This window comes from Callorhinus ursinus, unplaced genomic scaffold (genome assembly GCF_003265705.2).
Source record: "Callorhinus ursinus isolate GAN/ISIS: 27379988/994484 unplaced genomic scaffold, GSC_fseal_2.0 scaffold25, whole genome shotgun sequence".
Lineage (NCBI taxonomy): Eukaryota > Metazoa > Chordata > Mammalia > Carnivora > Otariidae > Callorhinus > Callorhinus ursinus.
Window position 1 is genome coordinate 7216234 of NW_027397087.1, and position 15030 is coordinate 7231263.

Consider the following 15030-nt stretch of genomic DNA (forward strand, 5'->3'; position numbering starts at 1 on the left):
ATTGTATTTTTATTTTTAAAAAATTTTTAAAGATTTTATTTATTTGGGGGAGAGAGGGAATAAGTGGTGGGGCGGGGCAGAGGGGGAGGGAGAAGCAGGACTCCCCACTGAGCAGGGAGCCCGATGCAGGGCTTGATCCTAGGACCCAGAGATCATGACCTGAGCCGAAGGCAGATGCTCAACGACTGAGCCACCCAGGCCCCCTCAGAGCCATGATTTTAATAATGTAACTCTAAGGAGTTCCCGACCCACCCTCTTTTCCATCTACCCAAGAGTTTAAGCAGCAGTGCTTTTGGAAACTGAGCCCTGGCCCAGCTGCCCAGAGCTGAAACCATCTAACCAGCTGAGATCCAGACCATCTGGTCAGTAGCTCCCAACGCTGGCTGCCCCTGGAGGTGCACCTGGGAGGCCCTTCAGACCATTCCAACACTCAGTCCTTCCGTCCGATCTGGTGACTTGGAATGTCCGGGCGTGAGGCACCCCAAGAGTCTCTGTTTAAAAGCTCCCAGGTGGTTTCTGAGGCATAGCTAGCAACTTGTTCTTTTTCTTTTTTCTTTTTCCTCCCCTTCCTTCCTTCTTTCTTTTTTTCTTTTCAAACAAAAACAGTCTGAAACAATATAGAAAAATGTTAAAATTGGAAAAGTTAGATGGGTGAACAACAGATATTTGTCATACTCTTCATGTGTTTCTGTATGCTTAAAATAATGATGTAATTTTACAAGAGTAGGAGAGAAAGTAGTGGTAAGATTTGTGGAAGGTTGGTATAGCTCTCGAGGGCCAAACCAGCTTTGGCTGTCTAGCAATAGTAGAAAGATGCTTAGAGGATTATAGGTGACTTTTTTATTTTTGTCTTTTTGCTTGTCTGTTGTTTCTAAATTTTCTCAAGTGAAATGGTATTACTTATGTAATAAGAAACAAATGGAAAGGAAAGCTCTCTACAAAATAAATATATATATAAATTATATATTATATATATATATAAAGTGGATCACTTTAGTATGTGAGCAGAGGCCTGATGCCATTAAATGTTTGATTGCTCCATGGTATCCCTGAGAATCCTCAGGGAGAACGTGTGTATTTGACTGGCTCTCTCTGAAAGGCCTGTGTATCAACATGGTGAAGAGTTTGGAGTTGGAGCTTTAGGTGGCCTTCCTAAAGCGGGATGTACTGCTTTTCTTCCTCCCTGTGCATGTTCAGAAAGGGACTAATTGCTGACGTTTCTTTTATGGTCTTGGGAATAAGTAATGTGATGCTTATTACAAGCTACAGATGAATATTTTAGGGGGTCCTTTTGATTTGGCTTTGATGACATGTTAATTGGTCATATTTTAGGGCTTCTCAATCCGTACATCCAAGATACAGCAACATGTGTGTGACACTGTCATCCGCGTTTTTAAAAGACACGGTATGTCCTTTTTAAAAAAATCATAGGCCTTTTCAAAGAGTGTTTTGTTTCATCATTAGAAAGCACTGTTAATAGATTTTGGCTGCAACCATATTTTATCTTTATTTATTTACTTAAGATTTTATTTATTTGTCAGGTAGAGAGAGAGTATGAGGAGTTGGGGGGAGAGGCAGAGGGAGAGGGAGAAGCAGACTCACCACTGAGCAAAGAGCCCGATGTGGGGCTTGATCCCAGCACCCTGGGATCATGACCTGAGCTGAAGGCAGATGTTTGACCGACTGAGCCACCCAGGCGTCCCTGTATTTACCTTTAAATTCAGTACCAGGCACTTGACTTCATGTGAAATTTAAGCTTGTTTTTAACGCTCAGCTTGTTGAGGAGAAGATTTGAATATTAGAGACTTGTTACTAAAATACAGTTGGGTTGTGGAGTCAGAAATAAGACTGGTTAACAAACTTGACCTCAGATGAGCTGTCCATTAGTGGAGTCAGAGAGCTGAAGACTGCTTGCTGGTGATTTCAGCGGCCGGTAGCAGATGACTTCACAGTCAGGTCTGTGTTTCATTTTCAGTTGCCTTGATGATCAGTTATTTTTTTCTAACTTGGTGTAGGAGCTGTCCAGTTGTGTACCCCACTACTGCTTCCCCAAAATAGGCAAATATATGAGCACAATGAAGCCGCCTTATTCATGGACCACAGCGGGATGCTGGTGATGCTTCCTTTCGACCTGCGGGTGAGGCTGGGAATGCCCTGGGGCAGGCCAGATGCCATGTCTGGCCACGGGTGGATTACCCTTAGCCATCACTTTTCCCCCTCGGCTTATATTCTAAACATCAGCTTTAGGAAACACATTGTTGAGGGAGTTATCGGGGTGAGAGCATCACTGGAATTCAGTGAACATCTAACCTTGTGTACGTCCAGCTTGCTCATAGCACAAGTGCTTACAACCCTAGAACCTGGGCCCCTGCATTGCCAATGCCACGTCTGCGCCCAGGGTTGAGTTCTGCCGAGTGACCTCCGCGGCTTGCCCTGGCCACAGATGAGCACAGTTGTTTTCTTCACCTCCTAGCTAGATTTTCACTAAATTCCTAACGTGTTAATGCAGAGAACAGTTAAATTCTCCTAACAGCAAGTGCCTCTGCGAATGAGGTGTGCTGAATTCTGTTCGTGCTTGCTTGCTTCTGATCCCCAGGGTTCCTCTGACGGGTTACCCACTCACATAGTGTGGCCTACTGACGACCCCATCTGCAGTCTTGTACATGCATGAGACAAGACAGTTTCATTCCCCTCGTGTACAGAAAGCGCTGACAAGTGGAAAGATGAGCAAAGGATATAACCAGGCAGTTCTCAGAGAATGCACGGGGCTGATAAACCTCTGGAACAATGTTCAGCCTCATGCATAATAAAGCAACGCAGAGAAAAGGTATCTCGACTTCACCCATTGGACGGATAAAAATATTTAAATTGCTATACTTAAAAATGGCTGTTTATTCTTTAGACATCAGGAGACTGAAGTGCAGATTTTTTTCTTAAGATTGATTTATTTGGGAGCGAGAGCACAAATGGAAGGGTGGAACAGAGAGAGGGAGGGTGGAGAGAATCTCAAGTAGACTCCCTACTGAGCATGGGACCAGATGCGGGGCTGGATCTCATGACCTCAAGATCATGACCTGAGCTGAAATCAAGAGTCGGACGCTCAGCCTACTCAGCCACCCAGGCACCCCTAAAGTCCAGATTTTTAAACATCAGCTTGCTTTCTGTGATCTAATAGTCATTCCCCCCAAAGAAAAAGTGAGTACCCTTTAAGAATTTGATCCATAGTAAATGGCACGATGTTAGATCTTTTGGGACAATCTGACAGTAATTTCATAAGTTGTGGTTATTATTAGTGGGTGGGTAAGAATTTCACCTGGAAGACCACGGGAGAATCAGGGAAATCACCATAATAGAGAAGACCCATTTTGATTGCATTATCATAAATCACACTTGAAAAAACATTTCAGTTATTTACATAATTCACATTATTTACAGTAGCCAAGCTATGGGAACACCCCAAGCGTCCTTCGATAGATGAATGAATGAAGAATATGTGGTATATACATACCATGGAATATTATTCAGCCATAAAAAGAATGAACTCTTGCCACGTGCAACAACATGGATGAAACTAGAGGGTATTATGCTAAGTACAATAAGTCTGAGAAAGACAAACACTGTATGATTTCACTTCTGTCTGGAATCTAGAAAACAAAAAAAACCCAGACCCTTAACTACAGAGAACAAACTGGTGATTGCCAGAGGGGAGGTGGGGGGGTTGGGGAATGAAAAAATAGATAAAGGGGAAAAAAGTCACAGGTAACCAGATAACTTGCACTGATTTTAACTTGGCATAATAAAATTGGACAGAGCATATTTAATTAAAAGTGAATTTTGCTCAAATTTGAAATCCTAAGAAATGCAGTGAGTAAGGTTGGTGGCATGCTCAGCACTGGGGTCTACTGCCGACTGACCACCTCAGGAACATTTCAGGAACGTGAATGGCGAGCCGTTCACTACTCTGTGAATATACTAAAACCACTGAGTTGTACACTGTAAAAGGGTAGGACTCTCTGGTATGTGAGTTATATCGTAACAAAGCTATTAATAAAAAAACCAAAAGGAGGGGTTGTTGGCACATTTTGACGTTGACCCTTGAAACTTTGTGTTTCAGATTCCTTTTGCAAGATACGTGGCAAGAAATAATATATTGAATTTGAAACGGTACGAAACTCCGGGGGCTTTATTTGGTGGATGTGGGAGAGAAACCAAAGAAGGATGTTGTATCATCGGTGATCCTTAAACAGCAACGAATTTGGGGTTTGAATTTTGGGTTTAAAGTAGTGAGTTTGGAATATGGTCCCAGTGCTCAGCCACAGTACCCCTTTGCGGGGTGACAAAGACTCAGCCTTCCGTTTAGCGGATCATGTAGCTGTTGCAGGGTAGGTACCCTGAAGCTCCTGCCGTCTATTCTCTGCCTTCTAACGTTCCCAAGCAACAGAACTAATTATTTTCACAAATGGTTGCTTGACAAAAACATATGGCTGTTCTTGATTCCACATGGCCCCTTTTAAAAACTTAATTGGAGGGACAAATGGCCAGCGGTCTCTGTGTGAAACCTGCCTCCACAGGTAACTGAACAAAAGCTGTTTGTAGAGAAATGGAGTAAACCCAGCAGGTGTGCCGAATGCTCGGAGCCTCCGGGCACTTAGCAGTGGAGAAGGGTTTTCTGTACATTCAGATCCTGCAGAGGGCGAGCAGCGAGATCTTCATAAATTGGAGCAGTATTGTTGCCAGTGAGGCACCCTACTTTAAAGCCTTTCCTCACACGAAGTCAGAGCTCTTTGTGTGCTTTTATTCTCAGCTGCGTGTGAACAATTAATTAATAGTCATGGTCCTTAGGTGTATCCCTGTGTAGAGAGCAAGTACTAAAGGTAAAATTATTTCTTCTGTGCAATTTTATCTCTATTTCAGACATGAAAAAAAAAAACGAAGCCCCATAGTTTAATAGTGGCCCCCCTAGGAATTGACACCTAAATCTGTCTTTAAGGTCTCTTGCTTATACCACTGATTAATTTTCTCCTGTTTCTTTTCTCTTGTTCAACGATCTCTTGCATGTATATGATTCCAGTAAGCAGTGACCTGGGTTTCTGGGTTTCTCTCTCCAGATACTGCATAGAGCGCGTGTTCAGACCTCGCAAGTTAGACCGATTTCATCCCAAAGAGCTTCTGGAATGTGCATTCGATATTGTCACGTCTACCACCAATAGCTCTCTGCCCACTGCCGAAGTCATCTACACGATCTGTGAGATCATCCAGGAGTTCCCGGCACTTCAGGTTACTTTCCTGGGTCTGATGTCCTGAGGTCACCCCCCTCGAGTCCTTGACCCAGGGGTGGGCTGTGGGGGGGGGGGGAGGCATGCCTACAACAGAACTGCCCCTCACTTGGTGCCGGCAGTGGGCCACATTTTACTAGGATAACGGAGAAGAGTTTGATGAGGTTACTTGTGGGTTTCTCTCAGGCTCTCACCCCTGCCTTGACAGGAGTGGGTTTTGTCTTCACCTATTTTGGGGGAAGGGTGTTGTTGCTCTGCCCATTCTTCCACAGCGCGAGAAATGAGCTCAGATTCCTAGGATGCTTTTAGCACGGTCACCCTGCTCCGCACCCTCTCTGGTCCCCTCCTGCTCTCCGCCCTGGCTCTCAGCTCCCCAGCTTCACTTGGCGTCAAGCCGGCGTCCCGCCTCACCGGTGGAGACTGCTTCTAGTACAACTGCTGGCTCTCCTCAGGCCTTGCTTCTGGGTCCCACACACGGGGCCGCCCCCCGCTCCCCAACTGCTGTGCCTGTCGTGGCATTCCTCATCTAGAAGGACCGCCTTCCCAGCCGTGGTGGGCGCCCCTTCTGCCCCGGGAGCCTGCCTGCGCCCTCATCGGTTGGCCGGCCACCTTTCCTTCCCCGCCCTCCCTGCCCTCGAGGGGAAAGGCCACCTGCTCCTCGAGGGCAGAGCCGAGGCGAGGCGGCCCCTTCTTCTGTAGAGCCCGCTGGCCCCAGCTCGGCTCGCCGCTCGCTACTCTGTGAGCGCTTACCCGTCACCACGGTTGCTCCCCAGCCTGTCCTTGAACGGCAGTGACTGACTACTGACCCCTGTCCTCTCCCTTGCTGAAGACTGTGTGGGCTCATTCAGGCTTTTCACCAGAGCTGGGGACCGAAGTGGTTTAGATACGTATGATGAAGGGTTTGATTATATTATACTCTTTGATTATGACAATGTAAAAGGCATGTTTATGAGAAAATAAACTAGGAGGCAATATGCCAAAATTCAGTCCTTCCACAGTCTGCCGCCTGGATGGTAAGTTGGTGACAAGCTGCTGGCTTTGGTCAGATACCTGTACTGCTTTTATGGTGAAACTAATAATTTTTCTTTTCGTATCCTAGGAAAGAAATTACAGTATCTCCTTGAACCATACCATGTTATTGAAAGCAATCCTCCTACACTGTGGGATCCCAGAAGAGAAACTCAGTCAAGTCTATGTTATTCTGTATGATGCTGTGGTAAGCATTTAATTCCTTCGACTTGATATTGAAGGATGATAATAGTTCATAACTTTTTTTTCCCCATAACTGTTTTCTTAGTGATGGGACCATAGAACTGAATGGGGAGTTTTAGCTCCTTCCCTCATTTCTCTAAAGTAAAAAAAAAAACAAACAGTTGGAGGGAGTGATTGTATTGAGAATAAAGGACTTATGCCCTCTGCTTAATTCTTCCAACCCACCTGTACTTATCAGTAAAGTCATTTATAGATGTGGTCATTGGGATTTTTGGTTGAATTGGGGGAGAGTGGTTTAGCCCTCGGCTGGAGCCTTAGCACCTGCTTCCTGCGGGGCCGGGGCAATAGCCCCTCCAGTTACTCTTCCCAGTTGAGCCAGATCGTAGTACTCATTGCTCTCCAGTATGTGTGCAGGTGCTCTGTGGTACGTAGGCAGGGCCTGGAGGGGAGTCGCTGAAAATTGTGTTTTATTTTATTTTTATTTATTTATTTATTTATTTATTTATTTATTTATTTATTTATTTATTTATTTGACAGAGAGAGACACAGTGAGAGAAGGAACATAAGCAGGGGGAGTGGGAGAGGGAGAAGCAGGCTTCCCGCTGAGCAGGGAGCCCGATGCAGGGCTCGATCCTAGGACCCTGGGATCATGACCTGAGCCAAAGGCAGACACTTAACGACTGAGCCCCCCGGGCGCCTCAGGCTGTTTTCTAGACACCAAAAGCCTAAGTCGCTTCTCTCTCATCCGGCAGGTGCACATCAGGGGTCCTAGTTTTACTGTCTGTCCCCGCCCCCTGCAGTGCAGCTGCCGTTGGCAGTAGCGGACACAGTGTGTCCGTCGGACGCTGGCGAGGACCCCAGGGATTGTGCAAGGGGGCTGCACGCCATCCTTGTTCATATCCCACAGCCACATGCTAACTGCCTGTCAGCGCACAGCTTTTGCTAGAGGGACATGGATCCATTACTCCCTCGCCATCCAGACAGAAACCCCCTGGTTCGGCCTGCCCAGCTCTGGGTTGCCTCATCATTCAGCAAGGTTAATTCTTTTATGTCAGGAGTTTTCATATTTTAAGACACATATTAGGGGTGCCTGGCTGGCTCACTAGAGCATGCAACTCTTGATCTCGGGGTTGTGGGTTTGAGCCCCACATTGGGTGTAGAAATTACTTAAAAATCTTAAAAAAAAAAAAAAGACGTTAATTTTATGTGAATGGAAAAAGAATTAATCCATCCTTCATGATTAGGAGCAGTTTGTCCAAAATGGAGGGTATATACTTGTCAGAATGTGCCTGGAGAGCATATCTTTATGTTCAGGGCCAAATCTGGTGACTCTCATTGTTCCCTTTCCCTTCCACGTTAGACAGAAAAGCTGACGAGGAGAGAAGTGGAAGCCAAGTTTTGTAATCTGTCTTTGTCGTCTAACAGTGTAAGTACCCAGTGATGGAGCTCTTACAGCTTTCTCCGTAACTTACGGTACCCCGATTCTCAAGGCAGTGAGACAGGGCTGGGCTGTCCGCTGGCGCCTCACAGACAGGTTTCCCTTAAGTGTTCATAGGTTCCATGGCAACCTCGGGGACTAGGGGAAGAGAGCCCAGCGCTGGGCTCAAAGTCTGCCTCTCCACGCTGCTGTTCACCGTGGGGTCATCATCCTGTTCTTTCTGGATCACCAGCTGCTTTGCTCTCCCGCCCTGTGCGGGGCCGTGCTCGGCAGAGCCTCCTGCTGAGCGAGCGGGTCTAGTATTGGTTGTCCTCTTCTGGAACAGATCCTAGGGGACTGGAATGAGGCACAGAGCTCTGCACATCCATCTGGGTTTCCCCCACTACCCTACCCCCCGATCTTCCAACACATCAGAGTTGAATTAAAGCTCCTGCTTTTCTGGTACATTTCTTACCCCTAAGATCTAACATTTGATCCCAGTGGCAATGAGGACTATCTCATGGGGTAAGCAGGTTTGTCCTGTTCTCTCAGCAGGCATCAGATTGGTCTCTAATCTTTGGCACAGTAACCCATACTTCATGGAGTCACTGGATAGCTGAAGACAATGGGGATTTCTGACATTTTCCTGAATATTTAGATAAGAAGAGATACTTCTTTTTTTTTTTTATAAATTTTTTTTAAAGATTTTATTTATTTGAGAGAGAGAAAGAGAGAGAGCGCATGAGAGGGGGTTGGGTCAGAGGGAGAAGCAGACTCCCTGCTGAGCAGGGAGCCCGATGTGGGACTCGATCCCGGGACTCCAGGATCATGACCTCAGCCGAAGGCAGTCGCTTAACCAACTAACTGAGCTACCCAGGTGCCTAAGAAGAGATACTTCTTTAAAACTTCCCCAGAAGCCCTCAGCCCTGGTGGGGCACTCAATGACATGATCCTATGATGATCAGCAAATTCATGTATAGGATAGATTAAAATATGACTATACACAGGCCAGGCAGAAATGCTCATTCTTTTGACCTACACACCTACAGTATGGCGGACATAGTGCTAGGCATAAAGGAGTCAGCTGAAGACTCCATAGGCTGCCCTCAACTTAATTCATATTGGCCTTTTAAAAAGCCATGGGGGGCTCCGTGCAGCATCTGTCTACCCTCGGCTCTCTAACCAAACTTGCACACACAGACTGGAGCTCATAGCAGTCAGCATGCAGTCAGGGAGAGTCAACCAGATTACACAGCCTAGGAGTTCGAGAAATTAAGCCAGGTTAAATTTTAGATGTTAATAGAGAAGGAGATATTAATGGTACACAAAGTGACCAGTGATAAAATATTTTAATATGAAGCACAGTATTTACATAGTTCTCTAGACAAGTACACAGCACATACCTATGAGCAGAAATAGTTCCATATATAAATAGCATGAAGAATCTGCTCAAGAAACTGCCCAGTCTGGTGATTCCTTACCTGAAGGCTCAAGCCCAAAAGTTTCTTTGAACTAATGTCACATTTCAAACATATTTCACACTTGCACACGATAGCTGCCTCAGTTGCTAAAATGTCAGCTTCTTTTTGTTAAATCTCTGCTTATCTGATGATGAGCATCAGTTCAAAGTTGTACGTTTGATTAGCTTAAAAATGGAAAAATTAGCACCTAATAAAGACATTTGGTGCTGTCATTATTTAAAAATGGAACTCTGAAGATACTAGAAAAGGAAGTAGAAATAGTGCAAGCCAGTGTCTGGCCCAGTGTTCTGATTTTACAGATGAGCCACCTCCGGCCCAGAGATGCTATGACTTGTCCCAAGTCACATGGAGTTTGTGGATGATGGGGTGAAGAAGCTTATCTGGAGATAGCGACTCTAGTGCTTCTGGTAGTTTATTAATGGGGTAATTTAATGTTAAAATTTGAGAAGAAATAGTTTTTTATTTTAAGAAGAAAAACATTTAGTATAGTAAGGAAATTGAGATTATATTACTTTTTGGATTTAAAAACATACATGTGGTGTATGATTCTTACATTAAACTGAATTAATCTGAGTTTTCATTCATCTCTGTTTCCATGTGCCAATTTATCGTTGAACCAGGTCATGCTTATGTAGTCTTAAAATAGCTATAATTCTGTTTAACTCGCAGGAGCTCAAGTGGAAATTTCTTTCTGGTTTAGACTGTAGTTCCTCCTTCCCCTGCTGTGGGCCAGGGACTGGGCCTGGCCCACAGATCATCTCTAGCCATTGCCCTCGTGTGGAAGACGATGGGTACAGCGGCTGGGAGCTGGGATGGAGGGGTGAGCCAGAGGGAGGGAAGGATCAGGGGGCTGTCTGTGGGAGGTGACACCCGAGTGGCACCCCAAGGCTCCAAACAGGATGATTCAAGCAAAGGGAGCAGAGGGAATTTCTGGCTACTTCAGAGTAGAATTAGAACCAGTCAGACTTTGCCTTCCTGTGTGCCCCCCCCCCACCGCCCTCCCCGTTTCTGTGCCTGCAGGAACGGGAGTTGATGAGAATGAGGAAGGTAAAAAAGAACAATCCTGGCTTGGAAGTCTTGTCATGGTGGCTCAGCTAGTACAAGGGACTGCTCTGCTGGGGGCAAGCGTTCACTGGGAGTAGGTGCCCAGAGCACTCCTGTGAGGTGCTTTTGAGCTGCTGGAAAAGGGTAATTCGTAGTCAGGTTCCCAGTAAAGGTTGAAATGGCCTCTGACCACAAAATCCCTGCTCCTGGCGGGAGCACAAGCTCCGCTCTGTCCCCCTTGTGTCCGAACACCATGTGGAATGCGTCTTCCCTGCCATGGATCGGAAGCTAAATGTGCCCCTTTGCTTCCCAGCTGTGTCGACTCTACAAATTCATCGAGCAGAAGGGAGATTTGCAAGATGTAACACCAGCAATAAATTCGTTAATAAAACAGAAAACAGGCATTGCCCAACTGGTGAAGTACGGCTTAAAAGACCTGGAGGAGATTGTCGGGCTGTTGAAGAAACTCGGCATCAAGTTACAGGTTGGGCCACCGCTGGGTTCCTGTGGTGCCAGCACAGGGCAAAATGGGGTTTTTGAGTTAATGCTAGGACATGTTCTCTCCCCCCCCCCCCCCGCCAGAACTCTGCTTTCCCCATTTGGGAACTTCTGATTTCTGGTAATAATTTTGGCTTCAATCAGAATGTCCTTGCAAGCATCACAATTCCTATCGTACGGCAAGTCTGACGACGTCAATTAGCCTCAGCCAAGCGCTGATTCCTGAAGAGAGCAGAGTCCTCACCTCGCAGGCTGTACTTAGACATATTCCTGATTGCTCTGACGCTACCCATGGAAAACCACACCCTTGACGTGTCCGCATGGGCTTGTACTTCACAGGTCTCAATCAATTTGGGCTTGGTTTACAAGGTGCAACAGCACAACGGAGTCATCTTCCAATTTGTGGCGGTCATCAGACGGAGGCAGAGGGCTGTATCGGAAATCCTTGCCGCTGGCGGCAGATACGACCTGCTGGTGAGGGCTCACCCCGGATTTGTTGGTTGATAGAGTCTGGCTTAATTTCCTTTCTTTCTCAGGTGGTGTTTTGAAATATTCCACACCTTCAGAAAAATTGAACCAGTGGTATAATTGAACACCTGCATGCTTTTTAGCTAGGAATAGAAAAGTACTGTGAACCACATTTGTAGTGTTTGTGACTTTTTATTTTAAAATAATTACAGGTTTACAGGAAGTTGCAAAGATAGTACAGAGAGATCTTGCATGCCTTTTGTTCATTTTCTTGAATGGCTAAATCTGGCAGAACTAGAATAAAATAATCAAAACCAGGACACGGACGTTGGTACACTGTATGTGTATAACTCTGTGCCATTGCTACTGCATGTGTGGGGTCTCGTCACCACCACCACAACCGAGATACACAGCTCCTCTGTCACCATGAAGATCCGTGGGTGCTGACGTTTACTAGTTCAAGTGAAGTATGGAACCTTTACCTCCCTGGAGGTCCCTATTCCCTTCCAGCCATTTATAATATAATTGTCTTAAATATTTCCTCTCCATACATTGAGGTTCACATCAGACAGTGTTAGGCTTTTGCTCCAGCTGTCAAATGCTGAGAAACTCAAGAGGAGAAGAAAGTCTGTTGTACTTGACCCAAATTTCTGGTTTCTGATGAGAAATGGGCTGTTGTTTGAGTTTTCCCCTATAGGAAAGTTGATTTTCACTCAATGCTTTTAAGATTTTTTTTCTTTGTCTTTAGTTTGAAATTTGATCATGATGTGTCTTGGCATGACTTTCTTTGGATTTATACTCTTTGGGATTATCTCAGCTTCTTGAATCTAGAGCTTTATGTCCTTTTCCAGTGTGGGCCCCCCACCAAGCCCCCCAGCAGGGTGGCATCAGAGAAGACTAAATGGGAGCTAAGATTTTTATATGTGCCTGGGGTAGTGCCCCCCACCCCCAAACAGTGTCATGGGTGAACGAAAGGATTACAGACCCTCACCTGCACTCAAGCAGTAACGAGGCCACCCTCCCCACAGTACCAGTAAAGACATGTTTCGGGCATATTTTTCTAATATCTTTTACGTGTTACCCTCTTTTTGCTCTCCTTCTAGGATTCTGATGACAAATGTTCAAGTTTTTGCTATATCCCTGAGGTTCTGGGGCCTTCGGCTTTACAGTCTGTTTTCTCTCTTCTTCAGATTGAATAGTTTCTATTGTTTCATCTTCATTTTCATTGATTATTTCCACCGTTTTCCCCATTCTGCTGTTGAGCCCATCCAGAGGTTTTTTTATCTCCTCCTTCTCTGCTGAGACTTTCTATTCTTTTTTCATCTCAAGCCTGTTCGTCATGCTTGTCGAAGCATTTTCGTGGTGGTTGCTTTAAAATCCTTGTCAGATATTTCCAACATCTGTGTCATCCTGTTTTTGGTGTCTGTTGATTGTCTTTTACACATTTTGAGATCTTCTTGGTTCTTGCCATGATGTGTGATTTTCACTTGTACCCTGGATATTTTAAGTATTATGAGACTCTGGAGCTTAGCTAGATCTTTAGGTTTAGCAGGCCTCCCCAAGAGCACAAGTAGGGGCAGGAGGTGCCACTTTGCTACTTTACTACTGTTGATCGAGGGTAAAGATTCAGGTTCATTACTCTGCTTGCTTCAACATCCCTAGGCTGGGAGGGGTGCCCTGTTCCTGTTCCCACATGCCTCTGCTGGTACTATGGTGAGGGGTGGGTGAAGTGGCAGGAGACTGCTGGAGAGCAGGGAAAGTTCCAGCCTCCTACTCAGCCGCCTTGGGCACCTGGCCTCGTTACTGCTTGGGTAGACGTGAGGGTCTGTAATCTTTCAGTTCCTGACACTATTTGGAGGGTAGGGAGCACTACCCCAGGCAGATAAAAAAGTCCTGGCTCCCATTTAGTCTTCTCTGATGCTACCCAGCTGGGGCTTGGTGAGAGACGGGGGGCTCCTTACATCTGGGTAAAGGTGTGGGCCCCCACTCAGCCTTTGCTGGTGGGGGCGGGCCTTTTCCTATGGTGTTTGGCTGGAGCAGGGCAGGGGTTATATAAACATTTTCGGCCCTGCCGGGTTGCCCCTTTCTTGATGTTCTGGCTAGAGAGAGTGGGCTTCCTGGGGACCTTCTGTTGGTTCTCCTTGGCATATCTGGGTTGTCAGCATGTGTTACCCTCAGATCCCACAGTTCCCGTGCCCGTGTGCTGCCTTTTCTTCACTTCATAGTCTTCTTATATTTGTTTTATAAGTAATGTCCAGGATTTTTAGCTCTACTTAGCAGGAGGAATAGAGAGAAGTGTTCCTGTCTTGGTCCAGAATCAAGAACCTACCTATGTAATTTTAAATTATCTAGGGACATAAAGCAAATAAAAAGAAATGGGTGGAATTTATTTTAATAATATCTTATTTGACCCAAATATCCACAATGTTGTTTCAACATACAGTCCAAATTTTCAAGAAAAAAATTTTTTTAAGATTTTATTTTTTTATTTGTGAAAGAGAGAGAGAGCATGAGCCCAGGAAGTGGCAGGCAGAGGGAGAAGCAGGCTTTCCACTGAGCAGGGAGCCCGATGCGGGACGCGATTCCCAGGACCCTGGGATCATGACCTGAGCCAAAGGTAGATGCTTAGCTGCTTGAGCCCCCCGGGCGCCCCGAAATTTTCAAAATTTGTGAGCTATTTTACATTTTTTTCTAAGCTTTTGCAAATCAGTGTCTATTTAACCCAATATACCCCAAATACTATTTCGGTATGTAATCAGACATCTCAATATGATTAATGAGCTATCTTATATCCTCTTTTTTTCCCCCATTCTGCGTCTTTGCAGTGTCTGTGTACTTCACATACGTTTGGAGTAGTCACGTTGCAGATGCTGAAGCCCACGTGTGGCTAGGCGGCCGCCGTGTTCCACGGTGCGTCTCCAGGCGCAGCACTTGTTACCTTTGCCCCGTTGGCACGGGTGCATGCTCCCACCTTGCCCTCCCCCGGCCCCCTTCTCTCTCTGAGCACCCCCACCACACACGTACTTCCTGTTTGGTTGAACCCTTTGATGAGAAGTTGCTGACAGGTGTGTGCCCTCCAGCCATTGCTTTGCTTATGACTACAGTTTCTGCTCTCTTTCGTAACCAAAGCTGTGCCTTTCTTCCCAGATTCCCCAGTTTAGAGGACCCCAGGCTCTGGGACCAGTCCCCACTGCTGTTGGGGTCAGCATAGCTATAGACAAGATATCTGCAGCGATCCTCAACATGGAAGAGCCTGTAAGTTCCAGTTTTGCCTTCCAGCTTTCCAGTGGGCTCTGAGCGGTCTTTCATTTCATAGTCCTTTATATGGAGCCCTGGATGTGGCAATAGACCGAGGCTTTGGGAGGTCATCTTTGCCATGATAGACAAGCCTAGGACTTGGCATCCGTCCTCGCGTATAAGCCCTTAGCCTCTCTCAGGGGCACCTCAGACAGCTCATCCGTCTTTGCCTGGGCTCACTCTCCTCGTGTCTGATGGACTCTGTAAATGTGAGGCAGAGATGTTGGCAGACGCCCGTCAAAGCCCCTTGTTCAGAAATCCTGCTGCACTCTAAGAGCTATAAATGGTTCTTTTTCCTTTTTGTTTCAGACAAGATTAGTTTTCCCAGAGGAAAAGA

General features: G+C 45.9%; 1 protein-coding gene across 7 annotated transcripts in view; it reads left to right on the forward strand.

Annotated features, from left to right (window-relative positions):
- Positions 1-15030, forward strand: part of EIF2AK4 (eukaryotic translation initiation factor 2 alpha kinase 4) — a 105611-nt gene that overhangs the window by 73429 nt on the left and 17152 nt on the right. For all 7 annotated transcript variants that reach the window (XM_025883823.2, XM_073876794.1, XM_073876792.1 and 4 more), the window contains 9 exons: positions 1333-1405; positions 2016-2137; positions 4115-4164; positions 5109-5277; positions 6376-6492; positions 7849-7914; positions 10744-10914; positions 11268-11402; positions 14544-14651. In XM_025883823.2, the coding sequence (XP_025739608.1) occupies positions 1333-1405; positions 2016-2137; positions 4115-4164; positions 5109-5277; positions 6376-6492; positions 7849-7914; positions 10744-10914; positions 11268-11402; positions 14544-14651 (1011 nt within the window). The remainder of the gene's footprint in view (positions 1-1332; positions 1406-2015; positions 2138-4114; positions 4165-5108; positions 5278-6375; positions 6493-7848; positions 7915-10743; positions 10915-11267; positions 11403-14543; positions 14652-15030) is intronic.